This window comes from Arvicanthis niloticus, chromosome 21 (assembly GCF_011762505.2).
Source record: "Arvicanthis niloticus isolate mArvNil1 chromosome 21, mArvNil1.pat.X, whole genome shotgun sequence".
Taxonomy (NCBI): domain Eukaryota; kingdom Metazoa; phylum Chordata; class Mammalia; order Rodentia; family Muridae; genus Arvicanthis; species Arvicanthis niloticus.
The window spans coordinates 10314365-10338570 of NC_047678.1; the positions used below are offsets into that span (position 1 = coordinate 10314365).

At 41.4% G+C, this 24206-nt stretch overlaps 1 protein-coding gene across 3 annotated transcripts in view; it reads left to right on the forward strand.

The window, feature by feature from the left end:
- Mthfs (methenyltetrahydrofolate synthetase) overlaps positions 1-24206 on the forward strand; it is a 65653-nt gene that overhangs the window by 1229 nt on the left and 40218 nt on the right. For all 3 annotated transcript variants that reach the window (XM_034484104.2, XM_034484103.2, XM_034484105.2), the window contains exon 2: positions 2884-3145. In XM_034484104.2, coding sequence (XP_034339995.1) covers positions 2884-3145 — 262 coding nt within the window. The remainder of the gene's footprint in view (positions 1-2883; positions 3146-24206) is intronic.

Consider the following 24206-nt stretch of genomic DNA (forward strand, 5'->3'; position numbering starts at 1 on the left):
CTCCAATTTGACTGATCCATTTATCTCAAGATTTAATTATTTTTTTTCCTCATTCTGCTTAGTACCTATGGGTTCCAATCTAGAGACTAAAGTTTTTTTATTTATGTATTATAATTTGTGGCTTAGTTATTGTTCTATTGCTCTGAAGCAGCTTATAAAAGGAAGCATTTAATTTGGGCTTGCTTACAGTTTCAGAAGGCTGGTCTGTGATCATTTTGGTGGGAAGCATTGAAGAAGGCAGGCAGGCAGGCAGGCAGGCAGGCAGCTAGAGAAGTAGCTGAACACTTACATCTTACCCACAAGATGAAGGTAGTGGGCCTGCCATAGGCTGTGGGCTTTGGAACCTCAAAGCTCACTTTGGTGGTCTCTGTGACCACAGACGCCAGAAGAGTGTTATCAGCATGAAGCAAGAAGGAAGTCTGACTCAACATGACTAAATAACTGATGTTGGTTCAAACTTCTAGAGTCTTAACACCGAGCGGTTTATTTTAGGCATATTTAAGTCTCCTGGTTATAATTAACATAATCCAGGGTGAACAAAGCTTAACTCATAATTATTTAGAAACTCTTTACAAGGTACATGCGTCTTCTCCCATAGAGATGGATTCTATAGACTGACTACATGTGACAAGTTAAGGGTCTTGGTGTGGTCTCAGTCATACAGATAGTGCCAAGGTCACTAGATTATTAACCACTTCTGCTCCCATTTGTAAAATACACATGATGTCTCCCACAAAGATAGGTTCTATTGACTGAGAAACAACACTTGAGGTAAAGGGAGGAAGACTGAGACAGATGTACGAATCTGGGGAAGCCATGTGTGGCTTGACCAAACAGATGGTTCAGAGGTCACCAGGCTATTAACTGAATTCATTCCCAGCCTTCTAGATGTAAACCACGTTTTAGATCTCTCCCTTTGAAGAGACAACAAAACATAGAAATGTATGAGCCTATGGTGCTCATTCTCATTCAAACGGTTACATCTTGATTACTACTTTTCCTTTGTATCTTTCAGAATTTTTAAAAATTAGATAATAAAGACTCTAGATTAATCTTCTGTGTGTCTTAACTACTTTCTTATTTTTTTCTTAATCTTTCTCCCCTATAGGACCTCCTCCTAGATTGTTCTCATTTGGCCAATTGCAGTTTTAATGTCCAATGAGTGTTCCTTTGGTCTCTTACTGATTTCTTTCCCTAGTGTTCTATTAATGTTTTATAGATTCAGTTATTGTTTTTGGTTTGTCTGAGAAGACTAATTAAAATGTAAAAATCATCTCCGTCTTTTGAATTACCTGTTTGCCACTAACTCATTTTTTTTCCATTCTATTTTTTATGTTTAAAAATCCTTCTATTTTGTATTTCGGCTTTTCAAAATCAGGGTTGAAAATCATTTATTGGCTATGTGTATTTATATCTTTTGGGGCTAGTGAGCCCCAACTCAGGACCTGGTACATGGTAGTGGGTGAAACCCCTGGCACTTGTCTCTATATATTTATGAATGAAAGTGTGTTAGCTACAAGCCTTCCTCTGTTTGTGCAGATACTGTTTGGGATTCCAAGGGAAGAGTGGATTCTGCCCACCTCCTGTGTCCACGTTTTAGTGCTGCTTTGTCTATAAATACTGTCTCATCTTCCCTGTGTCTTGTAGGAATGTTGTCTTCATCCTCCCTTCCTAACAGCGTGTAAATGGGCTTGAGGAAGGAAAGCAAATGCATGTGCATAGTCTCACACTGAATTTTAGCTGTGTGTCTTACTGCTTATTCAGCTCTTGGTTTTCTACACTCTGCTTTAAAAAGATTAAGAAAAAATACTTTCTCATATAGTAAGTGGGGTCAAAAGCCTCAGGCCTGCTCCAAATCTGGGTTTCATCTTTTCATTTGCTTCACTTAACTGCCAACAGCTCCTGACAGCTTCACAGGGTGGACTTCCTCCCATAGCCCCAGCTTGCTAAGTTTTGCTTAACTTCTCTCTTCCCTTGGTATTAATGTAACTTGGCTTTCTTCCCTTGTGTCCTTCTGCCAGTCGTATTTGTGAGCTGCTCTTGCTTTATCCTTCTTTTCTTAGCTTGGAGGGCAGGGGAGAACAGAAAAGGAATAGACACAGAAAGTGAACAAGGGGCCGGCTTCTGAGTCTGGGTGACTGCCTAGGACTCTATAAGCAGAACTTAGTTCCCACTGCCTGACGAGCGATTCTACTAAGTGTGGATTCTTACACTAGGAGCCCTTTGCCCCCATCTTAATGAACTCTGAGAGCACCTAACTGAATGGAATGGCACTGGTTGAGCTAAGAGACTGTTAACCTGCATGTTCTCTGTGGGAGCTTGTGGACAGATTCAGAATTTTTCCTTTAGGATACATAAGCAGTGATTGACTCAGGACTCACCATATAGACTGAAGTGTTGAGTTGCGTGTCCCTACAATGTTGCAAAGGTTCTGCAGAAGTCAGTAAGGTTAGGTCTCAATGGGACGTAGATGGGTAAAATCAATGGGAGAGATGTCCAATGATCCAAGGACTGGAAGTTTTTTTGAGATCCAAATTTCAAAGAAAAAAATAAGCCCCAGATCCTCAACTAAGTCCCTGAGGTGTACTGTCGGGAATTGGAAATTGGGATCACACCTGGGAATCTGATGGTAGACAGCTTTTTCATTCTGTGTCTTCTTAAGGAATTTCCATAGAGTCTGGCATAGGCGTATTAGAGAGATGAAGGAATCAAGTATGCAAATCTTGAGGTTTGAAATAAAAGCCAGGAATCAGGATGTAGCCTCAACTCACTGCATCACTTTCCTTGAAGAAGGCCACGGCAAAAGGGAAATTGGTAAGAGAAGTTACTAGTTTATGAAGAATACAGTCTTAAAAATTAAAATTGCCATCATTTCTTACTTAGGTGATTGCCCACAGTCAGTATCAAAATTCCAAAAGAATCTCCATCTTTCTGAGCATGCAAGATGAGATCGAGACGGTAGAGATCATCAAGGACATTTTCAAACAAGGCAAGGTCTGCTTCATCCCTCGGTACCAATTCCAGAGCAACCGTATGGACATGGTGAGGTTAGCGTCGCCTGAAGAAATCGCTTTCCTTCCCAAGACATCTTGGAATATTCATCAGCCTGATGAGGGAGATGTTTGGGAGGAGGCCTTATCCACTGGTAAGACATCTTTTCTCCCATCAAAACACTTAACCGTTGCGCATCCTATTTTATCAGATCTTGGAAGCTAAGCATGGTCATGCTTGGCTAGCTTGGGAGAGTTGATATCTTTGCATATTTTGACAATTTCATCCGAGTTTTTTTTCTTCTTATAAAAATCTTTTCTCCTCCCCCCACCCCTGCCCCCTTGTGTATTTTGTGAGATGGTCTCACTATGTAGCGAGGCTGGCTTCAAGCTCTCAAAGTCCTGCCTCCCCAGTGCTGCACTCATGGGCATGCACCACCTCTCTGGCTTCTGCCAGATATCTTTATCTATTTTTTGGTCAGTTCTACTGTATATCTAGGAAGCTAAGGCCCAGTGTCTGAAAGGACTCACACTGTAGCTGGGGAGGCAGAATTTTATGTTAATGAAAGTATCTCAACTTGCACTATACATCAACTATAAGAGTCAAATAAAAAAATATTTTCAATCTCGAAAACACTGAAGTTCAGGGACTGGTCTTGCAAATACGCATCCCCAACACGGGTTTAATCATTTCCATCCTCTGTTCTCTATCCATGCCATGTTTGTGGCAGCAGTGGCTTTTTTGCTCCTGTGATATTTACAAACCAGGTTGCAGTAGAATAGAGTATGAGGCTTTAGATTCTTTCAGTTGTGATATGAGGCAGTGACTCCCCCACCCCCACCCCCCCACCCCCGGCCGCAACCATGTCGTTTGCAGAAATGTGTGAGCAGGCAGGCTTTCTGTTATCTCTTCACATCCCACTCAGTGAGCAGTTTTACTTGCATCAGCAATTTAGAATGTGGCAAGTTCAGTGCTAAAGCATAAATCAAGCTTCACAGTGTTTGCGGTGAGCCAATGGGAGCTGAGATTGTCTTTGCTGCAGCCTCTGTTGTCTACTCATCTTCCTGGTGTGCCTTTGTTATCTCGGCTTAGAAAAGGGTGAACTTGTGTACCAGAGTCGCAAATACAAGTTCTCAAGCAAAAAATTCTTGTAAGGTATTTTTGTCTTAGGTTTACAGGATACTAAACCAGTTGGTAAGTGAAATAGAGGGGTTGTCTCTTTACTGAATTTATCCTTAAATTTATCCTGCTTAGACAATTTGATTAGCCAGGAGTCTTTCCATTGAGAATGTATAATCTGATTCAAGCTTAATTAACTTGGCATAAGCACAAGGGGGTAATATTGGTACAGAAATTGAAGGCTACATGAAGAGGCCTCTCTGGATTAGTGTTCTTAGGAGTCAGTCTGTCTTTGTTGAGACTCTGTATCGATGTTGGTTTTGCGTTCATTGTGGCCCATGGCAGCTTGGACTTCCATCACCTCTAGAGCTAGAATTCCCAGCAGAAAAGAGCAACTCTGGTTTTCCAATAGTCCCAATAAAATTTTTGTCCTAACTCTTATTGCTTGAAGTGGTCATCCCTGAATTAATCACTATGGATAGACACGGAATTGGTTTACTGGCTACTGGCTCACTCCTGGGTTGTATACAACCATTCCTGACTGGTTTTCTGTGACTGAGAAAAAGGACCTATGGCTACCTCTTCAGCTGTCCTCAACCACTGAGCTGAATTATAGGGGTGAAGCGAGAGTGACATGTGCTGTTCTAGAACGAATACGGCCCTGCCAAAAGTTACCATTTCTGAGGTCCTATAGAGAGGCTCTTGAATATAACTTTTAGATGCTGTCACTGTCTTTTTTTTTTTTTTTTTTGAGACTTCTGAAGAATTCATATCTGTGAGAATACCCAAGGTAAAGTGGGTGACTGTAGTGATTTGATAGTGCTCCATCATAATATTTTACAGTAATTAAAGGGGCACTGTCCAGGGCAAGGTCTTGGATATGCCTCTCTAGGTTGATCAGTAAGTGCTCTTAGGGAGGGTAGGATTTGTTCATTGAGAGTAAATTCACATTCAGTTGGCCTGTTTCCTTATTTGTTAGGACTGTGTGGTTCCTGTAGAATCACAGCAGACAGTGGGCATGAGTTTCATCAAGGTCTTTCACAGAGTCTTTATTTGGTATAGAGAACTTGCAAATAAAAAAATACCAGAGTCATAATATCTTTGAGAGTAGACTAAAGAATTTTTTTTTTTTTTTTTTTTTTTTTTTTTTGTTTTTTGTTTTTTCGAGACAGGGTTTCTCTGGGTAGCCCTGGCTGTCCTGGAAATCACTCTGTAGACCAGGCTGGCCTTGAACTCAGAAATCCGCCTTCCTCTGCCTCCTAAGTGCTGGGATTAAAGGTGTGCGCTACCACCGGCTGACTAAAGAAATTTTAATTGTGTCACAAATTTGAAAATGTTTTAAATGTTTTATCTTTTTTTTTTTTTTTTTTTGAGATGGGATCTCAGTTCTAAGCCCAAACTGGTCTTGAACTCACAATCCAATATATGCCTCAGCCTCCAAGGCTTATAGACTTACATATCCATCTGGCTGATGAATATTTATTAAGTACTTAGTCCAGTACTTCTCAATCTTTGAATACCTAATATGCAGGATATCTGATAGGTAACCCATATAAAAGGGTCACTCAACCCCTAAAGGATTGGGGAAACTGTGGACTGTCTATGAGAAGTGTGATGGGGACCTGCTTCCCACAGTGGTAGAGTTAACTAGCTGTTGTTCTCGTAGAGATGGGCTTCTGTTAGCAAGACAGGTTCTCTTCTTTGAGCTGACCTGTTCACCTTTGTGATTTCACATTCATAAATTTATCCTTTTTGTATATTTCTGTTTGAAGCTAGCATGTACCTATAAAATTATCCTTGTCTCTCCTTTTTAACCATCCAATTATCAAGAATTACTGGATTTTTCTTTACAATATATTTGTGTGCAGTGCATGTGTGTGGTCTATATATGTGTGTGTGCATAGCTGTGTGTAGAAGCCAAAGGGGGGTGCTGGGCATCCTGCTCCATCACCTTCAACCTTATTGCTTTGAACTAGGGTCTCTCACTCAGCCTGGTGGCGACCAAGCCACGGTGGACCCTTCTGTTTCTTCCACTTTATAATGCTGGGTTACAGACACAACTGCACCTGGCTTTTTATGGGTGCTAGGGATTTGAACAAAGATCCTTGTGCTTCTGCAGCAAGCATTCTTAGCCACTCAAATATTTCCCCAACTCCTCTTTGTACAGTTTTTATCACCTGCTTCTGATCCCAGCAATCTTTGATCGCTAGTTGACTCTTCACATCGACTGTTGCCCTGGAATGACTCTCAAGCCTGTTTCCTGATCATATTGGTTTCCCTCAGATGCCGTTTTTTACACACTCACCCATCTGTTAGGTCTTTTTCTGGATACTGTAATGACCTCTGTCTTTGGCCAACAATACTTTCTGCTGATCTGTTGTGGACAAAAGCCTGCACTTTGGATAACTCTAAAGTCCAGGCCACAGAATGAGCCAGTTTTCGCCTTGCTTCCTGCTCCTCCCCAGTGTGGTTCCTCTCCTTCTCCCACAGGGCTCTGCTGGAGGACAGCATTTCACTGCAGTTGTCAGTGAGAGATTAAGGACTGAGCTCTAGTTTCACTCCTTTCTAACTATGACTTCAGCCCCTGAGCTCTTGTGAAATTCAGATATCTCACCCAGAGGTGGAGCTCATGAAGCCTACCCATAGGCTGTTGCTGAGATTCAGTGAGATAATGTCTGAAAGGGATAATGTCTGAATGGTAGTTTTTCGGTGCGGGTACCTTGCTGCTGTGCCCGCTGTTTTGCTAGGGTTGTGTTGCAGTGCACACGGCCGTCTGTGAAAATGAGGCTTGCTGTTTTCTAGGCTAGAATGTGTCATGCGTTTCTTCAGGATAGAATATTGGCAGTCCAGTGTCTGAGATCACTGGCCCTCAGATTGCAATCTGGGTTCAATTCCTTATCAATTTGGCAAATGACTTAAAGCTGAAAGGACCCAAGCGTTGGAACTAATGAAGCCGTTTTGTAGTGAAAGCAAAGTAGAATGCTATACAGTTAAATGCAGGACAGTGTGTTGTCATGAAGAATCAGCAAAATGTCGCCATCATCCTTGAATACTATTTTCCATGGCTGCTCTCAATACCCTAGTCTTTTTCTTCTGTTATTCTTAAATCTTTGGCACTCAGCATTAATCCCCGTGTTTTATTAATTCTTCTTGGGAGTGTGTGTGTGTGTGTGTGTGTGTGTGTGTGTGTGTACACATTTGTGCTAATAGACTTAGTCTCTATAGGGGCCAAGATTTTGGTCTAAGATACTGTGTCCCCAGTACTGCCTCGCTGGTATGTATAGCCATCCAGGTAGGAAGGAAGACAGGCTAAGGAGAGAGACAAGGTGCCCTTTCCTTCAGCTACCATTATTGAAACAGTGGTCCCAAGGAATTGACTTTTCCCAAAATTCCCATGCCAAGAGATGGAGAAAGCTGAAGGCTGGTGTCACCCAGGGAAGGACTTTGTCTCCCAAGGAGAGATTCACACAGTTCTGACACCTTTCCAGACTACCTTGCAGGAGAAACTGGAGCAGAAACAGTGATGGCAATGTCCACACCGTGAGTGGGACTGCTTTTTTCTATACAACTCTTGGCTGCTATTTAAATGTAAACCTTGGAGCTAGCAAGATGGCTCAGGTAAAGATTCTTCCTCACCAAGCTGAGGACTTGAGCTTGATCCCAGAACCCATTAGGTAGGAGAAAACTGACTCCTGCACTTGACTTCTGACTTCCTATGTGTTTGGTAACGTGTGCTTTCTTCCCTAATAATTAACAGAATAACTAACCAAATGTGTAAATAAAGGCATACTCAAAGTGTGATGTCACGGTCAGACCATCAGAGGGTTGGGTGGGGCGGCATTCATTGAAGCTCTTTATTGATTCCTCCTTCCAATGTGGCCACATTGGATTAATCTCCTTTCTCTGCCTTGTACTACTGTCTGTTTAATTGACATTTGAGGGCAGTGGCTGAGCCTGGCTTGTTCTATTTGCCAGAGTCTATGCTCTGACCCTAATAACTTTGGCAACATGTTGATTCATACTGGAAATTTCTCAAAGTAAATCTGAATTTATTATAAGTTCAGACAGTGCTAATATGGATGAGTAGATGGTCATCCTTTATAGCCGTGAAAGAAAACCTGAATTTGAAAAGTTACAAAGATTACATGGGAATTATTTTATAGATGATGTGTTTTTTTATTTGTATCATATGTAAAATGTCAACATTATCTCTGGCTTGGTCAGGGCCTTCCTGTGAGATGGCCCTGGAATTTTCCTTCTGTCAGGGCTGGTTTTGGGAAAGTTACTGAGTTAAGAGAAACATTGAACGCTGCCTGGCTGCAGATGTTGCCACACCTGCAGTGGAGGCTGAGGACCGGCATGGAGGCCTTGTGTATTTGTCATGGGTATTGTATTAAAGGTTGGTAGAAACAGAAATTACAGTTTTGTTAATGGCGTATTTAGGGCCAAAAGCTTGAGTTCTAGAAGGCTCAACAAGCCAGGCTGGTCCTCCATTCCCAATTCCTTCATGTGAAAAGCAGAAAAGAGGTTCTTCTTCTCTGACTGGCACCAGACTTTTCCCTCCTTGCAGCATGATATTACTAGGGAAATTCTGATTGCCTGGCAGTAAGTGTTTCAGTGTCCTAATAACCATTGGGATGATCACAACTGACTTTCTTTAAAATATCGTCACTTCTGCCAGATGGTTACAGATGGTTACCTACTCCACCATGCCCTAACGTACATTGAGATAGTTGCTAGGCCTCAGATCAGATGAAGATAATACATCTGATATATCTCCTCTTTTGTAGGCCAAACAAATGTGTTAATTGTTAGACTGAAAGCTGAGGATATCTGTAGGCCTGGGAGCCAGGCCACACTGTCTCAGCTGCTTGGAGAAACTCACCAGCTTGCAGAAACTGAGGGACACTGCCACACAGATGACTGTCATATGCTCAGGAGAACTCTTAGTTTTGGTATAGTTTATACTAAGCAGTGACTCAGGGACACTGCCACACAGATGACTGTCATATGCTCAGGAGAGAACCCTTGGTTTTGGTATAGTTTACACTAAGCAAAGAAGTAGGTTGCTAAATAGTGATTTGGTGTTTCAGTGTGATTTGTAGCAGCTCTGGTCTAACAGGAAGTGTTTTAGCAAACCTTTAACCACATCTCCTTTACACAACAGAAACATTGTTGATTTTACTTGAAGTTTTGAAATGGCTTTTTTAGCTAAAAGTAAATCAAAACCACTGTCATTTTCATATGTGTTTTCGCATTTATCTGTTGTGATGGCTGTTGGAGTGGCTTCCTTCTTTGGATCATAGAGAAAATTTCCTTCTACGTAGGCATTGCAGAAAGCCGAACAAATCCTTACCGTCCTTGTACAGTCTCCCCCTTATTCCAATGAGTTACCTGTAGCCCAGAGCGGTCAAGTGACTTTTTAGAGAACACACAGGCAGTTAATGAGAGTGGGAGGCCATCCAGTTCTCTAATTTTCCACTCAGGTGCCATCTCCACCCCCTTTGTCTTGAGGTTGGCTTAGAACTCACTATGTAGCTGAGGGTGACTCTGACCTCTACTATCCAGACACATGGTGGCATCTGCCACCTTGCCCAGTCTATGCAGTGCTGGGTAAGTTTTTTGCCGACAGAGTTATATGCCTGACTCAGTGCCTCTTATCAAGGGTAAGAGTGATGTTCACTGCGTGAAATTAAGAATTCTGAGTATAATGGCTCAGCCATCTAGGATCATTTACCAAAACTCTGCTATGAAGTCATTTATCAGATTATATAGGGCAGAGTTTTGTAACTTCAATCCATGACTCACTAATGGCTTTGTTTAATTTTAAGACAGAATATCATGCAGCCCAGGCTGGCCTTACCTGCTATATCACTGAGCATGATGAATTTAAACGTCTCACCTTACTTGTGCCTTTCTGATGCTGAGGTCACAATGCATGCTGCCATACCCAGGTATTTAATGCTGGAGATCAAACCCAGGGCATTATGCATGCTTAGCAGACATTATACCAACAGCTACATCTTCAGTCACCACATTTACTTGTTTTGAGACAGAGTCTTTCTAGATTGCCCAGAGTGTCCTTGAATTTATGATCCTTTATCTTCAGCCTTTGGAGTGTTGGGATTACAGGATGTACAGTTCTATACCTGACATCAGTGGGTTTTAATCTCCTTAAGAAGCACAAACAAAACCAGAAAGAAATTGGGAAGAAATACTTATTTTAGGTCTGTGTGTTAAGAGAGGAAAGGAAGCTGGGTTGATGGGACATGCTTGTGATTGACTGTTTTTCTAGCATTCTGGAAACTAAGGCAAGAGTATCCTTGTGAACTTGTGGCCAGCCTGAGTTACATGATGAGACTGTATGTCTCCTCTAAAACAACACACACACACACAAAGCTTTTTTAAATACATAGGAAGAAAGAAAGGCTAAGGTGTACAGATTTAGAAGGATTTCCTGTTTATGTTTTTCTTCTTCTAACTTTTAGATATTTTTCAGTTTCATTTTTTTCATTTTATTTACTTTTAGTGCGTTGTTTCATTTTTGAGGTGGAGTCTCTTACAGCTCATGCTGGCCTGAAATTTCTTAAGGAGCTAAAGATGGCTTTGACCTTATGAGCTTCTGATTCTTTCTTTATTTCTGATCCTAGCAAGTACTTTGATTTTAGGTTTGTACAATTATTCTTTGTTTATGCTACACTGGGGATTGAACTCAGGTCTTCAAGCTTGCTAGGCAAACACTTGTCTAACTGGGCTATCAGCTCAATACTTTTTTTTTTTTTAAAAAAGGATATTAGTTGTTGTCATAAAGTACTAACCATATGTGGTGTTTATTGAATGATCTCTTCTGGTAGTCATGGCTAGGTTTTATTCCTAGCACAGAATAGTAGTCAAGTAACCTAGTCCAGTGTGATGCTAACTCTAAGGAACATTGAAACATCTGTGCTTTGTTCAGTAGAGTTATTTTCTTAACTTCCTGCAGTGGTCAGCGTGCTGAGGGGCTAAGGATGCAGAGGGCCAGGGTTCCAGTGGATAGGTGGGATGAGGAGTGTTGAGAAAGGTGACTGGTTGAGGAGGAAAGGGCTGGTCAGGGATTGGCTGGGTGAAACACTTAGGCCCTGAACACTCAGAGCTCCGGCCAGGGAGCTATGAGAAACTTCTGTGGACAGGGATGTGGAAGGGCACAGAGGGGATTCCTAGAGCTTCTTCTCCTCCCCAGAAGCCTTTCTTTCCTTTCTTATTCCTCTCTCCTACTATCTGTCTTCCCTGTGTCTCCCCCAACTTTTTCCTTCACCTCCTTATTATCTGCCCCTTACTCTGCTTTAATCATGAAAGCAATCAATATTGTTGTCTTTGTTTACCTTGCTATTAGGCTTAACATTTTTGATTCCTTATTCCTTTATTTTCATTCTTTCCCATATATTAGTATACATATAAAAATAGTTAATATTTTAATAGAAAATGTTTTGGTCTTGTTATCTATTTTTATCGCAATGGTATTAAATGCTGCATTGGTCCAAGCATCATTTAAAGTTATTAAATGTTATTAAACATCCTAACCATTTTCTTATCTGTTGCCCTAGAGAGGCAACTCCCAACCTGTGGGTCACAACTCCTTTGGGGATTAAATGACCCTTTCACAGGGGCCACCTAAGACCACTGGAAAACACAGATATTTACATTATAATTCATAGCAGTAGCAAAATTACAGTTATGAAGTTGCAACAAAAATAATTTTATGACTATGGGTCATTACAGCGTGAGCTGTATTAAAGGGTCACAGTATTTACTAAGAAGGTTGAACACCAACATTTTAGAACTTTTGGAATTTATTAAAAGTTTCTATGTAGGTTAATATATTTGATTATTGCAGTTTCGTTGGTAATAACATTTCACTAACAAGAATGGAAATCTTGTGAAGTCTAGTTTGAAGGAGGAGGGAGCTTATTTATTACTTATTTTTATGCAATGAGAATAGAATTCTAATGGCATGTGATTGTTGACATTGGCCTTTCAGTTTAAGATGAGACTGTGGGGTACCATTTTCTTGGCATTTGTTTTCTGCTTGTAAAATGACTTCTGTAGATCCAGCCATCACATCTTTAGTAAGCAAGAAGTAAAATGGAGCTGATGGCAATGGTTGAATGTTAGCTGTCCCTACTGCAAGAAACTTCTGGAAACCCTTTCTTTCCTCTCATTGACTTTAATGGCAACAAAACCTATATATAAGGGAAATCTGGAATTTTCCTTTATTTATTTTTATCTCTGCAGATTATAGGGTGGTGTTGGGTCAGTTCCTGTTAGTCAGAGTTCTACAGCCTTGCAAAATGCTCTGTGGATTGTTTTGTTTTGTTTGTTGTCTAAGGGACAAAGTAAGCTCTGTGGCTTTATATTCAGGTGAATTTCCTTCCTGGGCTTATAAATGACATCACCTACTCAGGCAGCAGCCACAGGAGGACGAAGACAAAGCTCTGTTCTGACTCAGTCTGAGGCTTCCTTCTCAGGGATCTCCCCTCCACTGAAGTCAGTATGCTTGACTTCACCATACAAAAGAGGTATAGGATGAACAATTTGAAACAGTGTTGGAGTTTATTAAGAAAAAATTTAATATACATTTAACCACTCGTATCAAAAGAGTTGGGTGGAGCAGGAGGAGGGAAGACAGAGACAGATTCGCTTAGGACAAAGACAGTATACACCCAAGTGTAGGCATGGGTATCACAATGGAGAGTTGCACTTAGACTCTCAGCATAGCTATGTAAACATTCTGGTGGCTTTTAAATTTACATTTTTCTGGGTCTAGAGGATTGGTTTGGCAGTTAAAAGAAGGTACTATTCTTGTAGAAGATCTGAGCTCAGTTTTCAGTACCTCCAAAGGATCTGACTCCCTTTTCTGGCCTCTATAGGCATCCGTACTCATGTGCACATGCCTATACATAACTAAAATTAAATCCTTACATTTTCAATTTTCAAAGAGTTTAAAGAGTTAGTAAGGATGTTTTGGTATATTTATTTTCCTGTCAGAAATTTTTAAATTTTTATTGTAAATAAGATGGCACATTGAATAGGATTACTGGATGATAAGATAAAACAGGTCCAAAGTGCCAACAGAATTCTTAGCATAGTATCCTCCATGTGCCTCTATCCTTGCTTCTGCACACTTAATTTAGTATATTGTTAAGTGCATTTTAGCCACCTTATACTTGTCATTATTATACGTGGATTTTTCCTTCTTATATAGTGTATACACACATATAATCAGAGAGAGAGAGAGAGACAGTGAGAGAGAGAAACAGAGAGAGAGAGAGAGACAGTGAGAGAGAGAAACAGAGAGAGAGAGAGAGAGAGACAGAGATAGATGGAAGGAGAGAGAGAATTAGCTTTTGACTAGATAGCTCTCTGATTGGCTTGGGAGTCACCATTCTCTTTACCCTAGGCTCCCCAGAGCTGTGATTATACATGCCACCATAGTTGGTTACTCCATTAGATTTTCAAGTGCTTTTTTCCCTGTTGTATAGAAAAGTATACCAGCATAGACTCAAGTTTTAAAATAGAATCAGGAGTCTCTGAAAGAATTTCAGAATCATTACAATCTTAAATTATTTCTTAAATTCCATTGAAACAAACATTGAAGCTTTGGTTTTATAAAAAATGTTTATCCTTGATTAACTGTTTTCAAAAGGAGGTATACAAACTGCATCTCTCAAGGCTGTTAGATGAGTTGCATACCTTTCTCCAAGTCCAGCAGATGGCAGTGTTTCGCAGATGTACTAGACTAAAGTGTGCCTTTGTCCACACTCCCCACATGTGTGTCTCTTAGTCATTTAATAGTGTGGTGTGGATCACTGAAGTGGGCGTCAACTGGAGACCATCCAAGTCAGGCTTTTACCTGTAGATAAGGGAATGAGTCTCTGTGGGAAACGATTCATCAAAGTCACACAGTGAGTGGTGAAGCTAAGCCAAGTGTTTTTGTTTCTAAGACTCCATTTTCAGAGACTGATTAAAAATAGGTACCAAAATCATGGAGAACAAAAAAAGGATAATCCAGAGGAGATGCCTCACTTTTGGAGGAAGAGAGGCAAATGCTGTTCCACTTGTTTGGGTGTACAGACAGCAGTTCTGTTGTGATGAATAAGATGCTAGATTCTGCAACTGTATAATTAGCTGGAAGTATCTGAAAGCAGCTAGCTGGAGAAGGAATTACTCCATGTGAAAGTGACCTTTTAAAACCATCTTGTGCTTGCTTTGACCATACGGGTCACATGACACCAGTGTCAGTACTTGTGTGATGCCAGTAGACTCTCACATTCTGTCTGCTCATAGCCTTATCCAGTGCATTGGAGCAAAATCATACAAACAATTTAGTTTAACCTGTGTTGAAAAGTACTATCAAGGAATCTTTTATCTTGCTAAATAAATGCATGAATTAATAGACAAATTATGTTCTTTTTCTTCTCTACTATGGCCAGAGAAAAACCAGGGAAAATAAGGAAACACTTAGAGAAAGTCATAGAGAGGTTAATATCTATTTTAAGAAAATACCTTACCTTTAGCCAACCCCTCCATCTTTTCAAAATCTGTAAAGGAATGTAAGACATGCAATTGCTAGGCTCCAGAAGGTTCTCCTTATTATGCGGTGCACCTGTACCCTGCTGGCACCCAAGTTCCCTGTTAGGCAACTCTTCTGCTTCTAAAGTCTTGAAAAGATCTTTAAAGAGTCAGGTCTGGCTGCATACACGTGGGTATAATTTCCCGGGTCTTTACAAACCAGCCACTAGCAGTGGGTACCTTTCCTTGTGCCTTCTCTCATGGAGTTCCAGGGGATGTGGGAATCCTGTGCAGTTAATACTGCATTTTCAGAAGGAATGGGGTTGCTTATGTGGGGAGATAATACAGTGCTTTTAAATGCAAGGAAGGATTTTAGACTTGTTCTGTAGTCTCAAAGATGCTTCTCACTTTTCCTCTGCCTTCTCCACCTCGCAGTGGAATTTATTTTCTTTGGAAATTTAGTCCGGCCTTCCATAGCCATTGGGATTTCCCTGATTTTCCTGTCAGGCTGCCCAAGGGCTTCACTAATTCTATCTATGGAATTTAGTGGATTTCTTTCCTGGCCACTAGAGGCACTTTTCAACATGGTCCATGCTATCTTATTTTTGAGAGGCAGCTATCATTGTTCCCAAACACATGGCAGGCTCCCCAAGTCTGTGCTTTTGTTTATTTCATTTTGATGCCACAGGTGGTTGCTGCCCCTCTTCCAGATCCCTAGAAGTTCTGTTCTTCCAACACCCACTTTTTAAATGTCATTATCTGTGATTTAACCTCTTGCCAGTGGGGAACCATGATCTCCTTACTGTTTATTGTCTTGGCACCTGCACTACTCCACCTTTAGTGTTTCAACTTAGGTGGTTTCTTACACTCAACTTCTTGGGTGTGGTTTTAGCTAAGCAAGTTGTTAGTTCTTGTTGGCATATACCTGTCCCATGTTCCTGTACTTCCTTCGGTGGTGCTAGCATATTTATAGAGTTGTTAATAATGGCTAGTTATTGACTTGATTGCATTGACTTTCTGATAAGTCCTAAAGCTTTATGAAAAATTTTTTCTCCTTCCCCTTTCTTGTCAGCTGATTTTATGGTGCATTAAGAGTTTCAAGAGGAAGTTTTTTATCCAGCAGAAGAAGGCGTATTGAAACAGATAGCAAGACTAGCTGGAGTGAAAATAATGCACTTGAAGCCATAGGAAAGGATGATATATGTCTCTAGGTGATACTATGTCAAAGCACTGACGTATTTTATGTTAGGTTTGCAGCAGTTGGAGTCGTTCTGATGGCACACCACTCATGTCAGTGAGCTCTGAGGCCTCCTATGCATGCAAGAGGAGGGCAAGCAGAAGAAACAGACTGTGAGTTTAGTTACATTTGCTCTCCTAGAGAGACTGCCCAGCTTTCAAGTGTCTGTTAAACATTTGGGTAGAAGAAGTGGTGGAAGCCAGCTAGCAGTTTCTGTCTTGCCTAACTCTGAGACTGAGGAACTGGGCAGCACTGTCACTGATTAGGATAAGGACTTTGTGAGCTCCTCATGTACAAAGCAGGATAGATAGTGAGAGCTGCAAAGGCTCCCTTTCCCTCCACCTATGAAAGATGCCCTTCATTACTCTGCAGCAGTGCTTCTCAGCCGTCCTATGCTGCGTCCCTTTAATACAGCTCCTAATGTTGTGCTGAACCCCAACCATAGATTATTTCCATTGCTCCTTCGTAACTGTAATTTTGTTACCGTTATGAATTGTAATGTGAATATCTGTGTTTTCCAATGGTCTTAGGCGTCTTAGGAGACCACTGTGGAAGGGTCATTCCATCCATCCCAAGGGGTTGCAATCCATGGGTTGAGAACCGCTGCTCTAGAGTAAGCCACATTTTAACTGATTCATTCCTGATGCCTGTGGCTGATGCTGGTGGTTTTACACATGCCAGGGAACCACTCGCGCTGCCAGACCCCCAGTCCTCTTTCTCTCCTGTCATAGTTGTTTCTCTTTATTATTGTAAAGAAGCACATAGTATAAAATCCACGTTTGCCCTCCTGAAATACCCCAGTCCAGCAGTGCTAAGTCCAGTCTGTTGTGTAACAGCTCTCTTAAGATTTCCATTTGGGGACCTGAAACTGCGCAGTGAGAGATGACACCCCTGCCCCAGCCCTGAGGCAACCACAGTTCTTCTTTCCTTTCTGGGTTTCACTGCTTTACATATGTGTAAGTGGACTTGAGTAGGACTTGTCTTTCTGTGGTTCTCTGTTTATTTCTTGATTGTGTCACACAGAAAAAGAGTTAACCTTAAAGTTCTTAGAATCTTTAACTTAGATTTGAAATACATCTGAGACACTGAAGTTTCTTCTTCTTCTTCTTCTTCTTCTTCTTCTAATTCTTCTTCTTCTTCTTCTTCTTCTTCTTCTTCTTCTTCTTCTTCTTCTTCTTCTCTCTCTCTCTCTCTCTCTCTCTCTCTCTCTCTCTTTCCTTCTTTCCTTCTTTTCTTTAGATCACATAACCAGAAGAGACTCAAGTTAGAGAAAAGGCATAGGAAAGTCTTTCATTTCTCCCCACTTTTATTGTCCTGTTTGGCCCCATCTGACTATGGATGGTAGTGAGTCTCTCCCAAACTTGGTGCCAAAACAAAACTTAGGAATGGCATTTGGATTAAAATAATACCACCTCTGAACTTCGTTTTTGTACTGAAAACAATTTAATCTCCTCCTTCCTTAATATTCATTTTAGTCAGTATCTTCTAAGATAGGATGAACTTAAGGATTGATTTTTCTCTGCCCTTAAGCCCTAAGGGAGATGTCCAATAGTGGGGGATTTCAACACCCTACTCTCTCAGCAATGGACAAATCATGGAAACAGAAACTAAACAGAGACAATGAAAGTAACAGAAGTTATGAGCCAAATGGATTTAACTGATATATATATATATATATATATATATATATATATATATATATATTTTAAATGTTATATATATATAACATTTAATATATATATAACATTTCACCCTAATACATATAATTTTTTAAGTGCTTAAGAAAATAACTAACATGCTTTGAAGTATGTCTCCTGGTAAAGACTAGAATTTTAGTATATTCATACACACATACATTACATACATGCACACTATACATACATACACATATATATGCATATATACATGATATACATACATACATACATATATACATACATACACATATTTACTAAAAGGAAACAGCTGTGCTCTGTTTTTGTGTTAACTTTCCTTGGGAAGATGTGAAACAGCATTCACTTAACCCAGATGTAACCCTAACAGCAAATCCACCCTAGACCAACATGGTAAACCAATGAGTTTGTTTATAGGAACATGGGTAAGGGGTTACTTTCAGAAGTGTGGGTAGCCCCCAAATGGCTGCATCACTGCAAAGTCCTGTTCCATCACGGATGATGATGTGCAGACTGTGTCATGGAGTTCCACTTTCAGTTAACTTGTTCTATACTGTAGTATCTCCTAAGAGCACTCACAGCCGATTTGTGGGAAGGAGTGATGGCTGGAATCCCGGATGAGGATTCTGTAGTCCTCCTTCAAGTCCTTCTGTGAGGGAAGGGGATGGCTGTTACCATTACCATAGACCTGGCTTTTATTGTATTTTTGTTCTTATTTTGCTACCATGGCTATGACCAAAGTCACCTCTACTACATTATAGCACTGAGACAGTAATTTCTGTCCAGATAAAACAAACAGATCAGTCGTGTTTGATCATAAAGATAAGACATAAAGTAAAAACAATAAACAACCTGTCTCCATGCCCGAAGTAACCACTAACACTCACCACATTCAAACATTGCTGGCTCTGCTTGTTGGCGACTACTGGACTCATAGGTTTTTTTTTTCACTTATCACTTGCTACAAGCCCACAAAGGGTGACACATTAGAGACTAAGGGATGATGTTGAGTGAGCTGGAGGGATAATACTTTGTACCCCAGTGCAGCGCCCACACACCTGCCCAGCAGCCCTTCCAGCTGCCATCCTGCTGGTACCATAGGCATACTCTCTGTGCTCCCACCCTCTGAAGAAGTTGGATGGCCAGTGTTACCCAGTAGTTACTACATACAAGCTGCCAGTCCTTTTACTGGCCCCTTTATTGAATTTCTTTTCTCAGTTTGTGTGCCATCTGTTCACACTGTGGCCCAAGCCTGACTAGTATAGATGCTGTATTCCATGTGACTGAGCCTGCTTCCAGTCTGCCATACCCTCCAGCAAGAGGCTCTCATCCTTCCCAGCACGGGAGTCTCAGCATCACTGGCTATATGACTTTATCAAATTGCATTCTCTCTTTGAATCTTGATTTTCCCATTTGGAGAAAGCAGATGATAAAGTGTCTTGTGGAGTTTGTGGGCAGGTGAGGATGTGTTTACGAAGTGGGCAGCACAGCTGACAGTGACCCTCAAGTATCAATGCCATTGTTCCCGATTTTCTTATAACAGACACTTGCCAGAGGATCCTCTGTAAAAGGAAAGGTGCTTTGTAACCACAGTGCTTTCCCATCACACCTGTCTAGAGCCACCATTTCAGAGAGCCAGTATGGCTCACGCTCTGCTCCTGGCTGGAGCATCTCCTGATTTCTAGCTGTCAGCAGGTGGTGGTAGAGAGCTAGGCCTGCTCTTGGATGGGGTTTGTGCTAAAAAAACAAAACAAAACAAAACAAAACAAAACAAAACAAACAAAGTCTAAATAACACTTTAAGAAAAAAACACTCAAGAGTCAACAAAGAATAGGCATTTTCATATCCGTAAGTATAAGAGAAGCCTTCATCTATTGAGCACTTTATTGGGTTTTGACATACTTTCTTTATTTATTTAATAGTCACTCTGTAAAGTTGGTATTTGTCCCGTCTTAAGAAGAAGCTGGGTTTCAAGGAGTTTCAGGTACTTAGGAGTCTCCAGCTACCCATGGTTGTTGTGGGGGCTATACCCAGTGGTCCATCTGGAGGCCAGTGCACTTGACTGGTCACCAGATCGTCTTCTAGGCTCTTGCCTTCACACAAAAGGTTGATGTTTAAGAGAATTTTGCATTTCTGGCTCTGTGCACCATTTGATAAAAATTCACAAGGAATGGTGTGAAGGTGTGCAGTCCCCTTTCCACCCAGGCCCTTGTGTTCCCCAATTCTTCATCTCTGAGGCTGTCACTTTTCTATGTATCCTTCCCGTGGCAGAGTCACAGGAATGCACAGGCATTACAGAGAGAGGGTGACTGTTTTCACAGGCCATCTTAGTTTGACTTTTGGCCTTGTGTACTTTTAGGCTGCTATGCTAGGGTCGAGGCTGCTGTACAGAAACACTCGGCACTTATACCATATGCACTTCTAGTTTCTTCTGTGTTTCAGCTTTGCCCAGAAGAATCTAAATCCCTGTCTCCATCGACTGTAGAAGGTTAGGGCACAGAGAGACATCAGGGTTTACATGAGAGAAGTGATTTGGCAAAAACACAGAGATTCTCCTAACAAGGTTACATGTAAGGGACAATTGTACAGAAGTGGGAGAAGGCAGGTGCTCTCTGGCCTTAAGTCATGGTCTCCATTTCTACCACTATACATATGTCCCTGATCTGATTCTTTCTTCAGGGATACAAAACCCTGAAGATCTCAGTGGGTACCCTTTGGATTCTAATCCATGGGATTAAATAAAGCCTTGCACTCATAATGTACTTAGGTTTTCATGGAAGTCGTAGCTAGACTGTCTTATGCCATGATGCACATGGTATCAGCAGAATGTCCCATTATACCCAGGGATACATTTTACCTGGTGTTGTATGGTTGGCCTAGTGCCCTGGTGATGAATGTTGATTTGGTGTTTTGATACAAACATTGGTGCCCATGTGAAAGCAAGAATGTTATATTAACAATGCCACAAAGTGAACAGTCAGGGGTCATCCTGTCCTCAGATGTATATGATTCTACACTAAGATTCCTAATGGCTAGTACATGTTGAGACCCAGTGAAAATGTGTGTGTGTGCGTGTGTGTGTGTGTGTGTGTGTGTGTGTGTGTGTATGTGTGTGTTGTATGCTTGTGGAGTCAGAGATCAATTTTGGGGAGAGTCAGTTCTCTTCTTCTACCATGTGGCTTGATGGCAAGCACCTTTAACCACTAAAACATCTTGCTAGCCCAGAAAAAAAAAACACTGTTTTCAAAACCATTTATACGTGTAATCAGAAGTGGACTGTGTCTTGTTGCAACACATATTTAGTTTTCTTTATTACGCCATGTGTTTTTCTTTGTTTTCCCGTGAGGAGCAGGAATCATATGTCAGTCTGCTCTAACACAGCCATGATGAGTTCAAAGTCTCATTGATTTCTGAGTCTATCGCCAGAGCTGTCACGAGGTACTGGCCCTGTGTTTTGTTTGGGATTTCCAAGTCTTTGTTCCATGAAAGCATGCTTGGTGAACATGTCTGAGTCTTTGTAGTCACTTGTGTGACTTCAAGAGTAGGCATGTAGCTGTTAAGTTGACATTTGATGTTACTACATCAGGGACACTTTACATCATATTTTTTTATTCATGGTTTTAGGTGAAGATGTTTTTTTTTTTTAATTAATTAATTAAATTTTTACACTCCAGATTTTATTTCCTCCTTCCACTCTCCGACTATTCCACATCCCATACCTCCAACCCACCCCCTGTCTCCACGAGGCTATTCCCACCCCCCACCCCCACCCCACCTGACCTAAACTTCCTGGGACCTCCAGTCTCTTGAGGGTTAGGTACATCATCTCTGATTGAACACAGACCCGGCAGTCCTCTGCTGTGTATGTGTTGGGGGCTTCATATCAGCTGGTGTATGCTGCCGTTTTGGTGGTCCAGTGTTTGAGAGATCTCAGGGGTCCAGATTGAGACTGCTGGTCCTCTTATAAGGTTGCCCTCCTCCTCAGCTTCTTTCAGCCTTTCCCTAATGTGAAGGTGGTTTTGATTGATGTTTCATAGTTGATATGTGATAGTGCTAAGATTTCAACCTGGTAGCCTGTCTAGAAGCCTGCACAGCCCATCTCTCAGTAAAATGGCGTATTAAGAACTCACTTGTATTAAGAATTCTACAAAGTTTAAAATTTATGTGATTGTGGAGAGTTGGTATGTTGCAGATTTGTAACTAAGTTATTATGAGCTATTTTTAGCCCCTCCAATGGCTATTCATTGCTCAGCGAAATCCTTTTGAAAAAATATACTAACAAACTACCAGCTTGCACCAACCCAAAGGCTAAAACTGCTACCAGATACCACCCGAAGCTTATAACTAATTCCCTGTTTTCTCTCACTGGCCAAGCTGATGTTCTCACCATGAATTTGGAAAATGACTTGATTTATGACTTTCTTTTGTTCTATAACTATAAATACTTCAAAAAAACTGTTATCCTCCCACCTCCACCTCCTGGAACATGCATTTGCAATAACCTGAATTCATGTTTCTGGCTAGGATCACTAATACCTGACTTTAGAGTAATTTATCCCTTATTCCCTTTGAGGTGAAAGCTGTGGTTTTGCACTGGTCATGGCCTCTGAAGTAGTTGTCTTGTGACTGTGTTCCTTCCATCTCTTTGCTCAGCGACACTTGTACCTGTTAGCAGTGGAAACAGCATAGATGTTGAATCTTGACCCTCCTGGGTTAGCTTCCTCTTTGAACCGAGTGACTCTAAAGAATCCTTTGAACTCTCTGAATTGCTTTTCGTGTATGAAGAGCAGTCTGCGCCCTCCTGCCGGCCTACAGATGTGGCGCTTTTGCTCACCCCTTTTATTTTTGGGGAGAGTAGAGTGCTGGCCATTGGTGGACACTGCGCCAATGCTGGCTCCTGAACTCTGCTCTTCTTGACTGTGCCCTGTGGTTCAGAGTCAGGTGTCTCCTGTGGTGATCTAAGCAGGTGACTACATGGATATTGTCAGGAGCCACAGGCTGTCATTAGGTCCTTCACTCTCATCCTTCCATTTTAGAGAGAGCTGAGCTATGAGGAATCATAGACAGAAGGATCCCCACTGCTTACTGGACCCCAGGGCAAGAGCTCCTTACAGCATAGTGATTTGAGAAAAGAACTGCATGGAAGCTTCAGTAAGGCTTGCTGTATGACCATTGCTATGTTAGATGAGGTAGCCTTGGGACTGGAACACAGATATCCAGGCAGACAATCACAAGTGGGTTTGTGAGACATGGATCCATTGATGTAACAGATGTCACAAGAATACAAGGGAAATGATGTGGAGGGTAACAGCCAGGAGACTAGGGGAGGTTTTGCATAGCCAAGTAAAGTCACCTTGAATGTCACCATTAAAGGTGATATACTAAATGCACTTTTTGGAATTTTTTTCTTTCTTTTTTTGGAACTGTTGGTGTTTTTTGAGACAGGATCTCATGTAACCCTGGATGGCCTTGAACTCTGTATAGCCAATGATGATTTTGCATTCCTGATTCTCCTGCTAAAATTACAGGCTGGCATTACATATATGGTTTACCATGCCTGTTTGTAGGCAGTGCTGAAGGTTAAACATAGGGCTTTGCACAGTGGGTAAGCGTTCTGTAGCTGAGCTATATCCCCAGTCCTGCTAAATGCTTTGGAACAAGGGAGAGCCAGGAGAAAGCCTGCATTTTAGGAAGTGGGACAATCAGCTGACCTTTGTGGAGAAATGGTACATTCAGAACCACAAGATGAGAATCCTGGCCCTAGTGCAGGGGCATGACTGCACTAAGTCATGTTTATGAAGCTCCTAAAGGAGAGTGTATAGAAGATATGATCAAGAAATGCAAAATAAAGAGAATTAAAGGGAGAAGAATGCTAAGAACTGTGCCCATTGAATCCAGGGGCTATGCATCTCTCTTGGGCTCCATCACTTATTCTCAGGGTCAGGGCAGAGACAGTTCAGTGGCTGAACAGGCTCCATCCTGGAGATCTCTGTTCTGGGTGTCTGTGTTCAGGATGTTGTCAGAGACATCACTGTTACCTTACTGAAAATGATGTTCCCAAGTGTGAGCTAAATCCTCAGAACTAGGGTGAATAGAAGCATGAATAAAATCCCCTTTTATTTTCTCTAAAAACCTATTTCCCAGGGTTCCTTTTGGTGATGAAGAGTCCACCGTGCTGCTTGTTCCCGTTCCCTCTATGTTCCTTACTATATCAGTTCTCTTCTTGCCACCTCTAAGAGAGGTTCTTATCCTGTCCACCTTTGACCTCTGTCCTTATTTCAGAAACCCTTTCTATATCTCATGACAGGGTGACAGTTGTAGCCTGTGGATCAAGTCTGGTCCTTTACCTATTTTAGTAAAAAAGCATAGCTAGTTATACACACACACACACACACACACACACACACACACACACACACACACACACTGTTTAAGGCCACTTTCACAAAACTGACTTAAAGTCCACAGTGTGTCATAGCCTAAATCATTTACCCCTTGGCCCTTTATAGAAAGCGAAAGTCAACACACCTCACTCTGGCTCTTCACCTACACTTCCAGTTCCTTGCTGTCTCTCTGGCCGAGGCCCGAGGCAGAAAGAATGCATGCACAAACCAGTTCTAAGGGAAAACTGAAGAAAG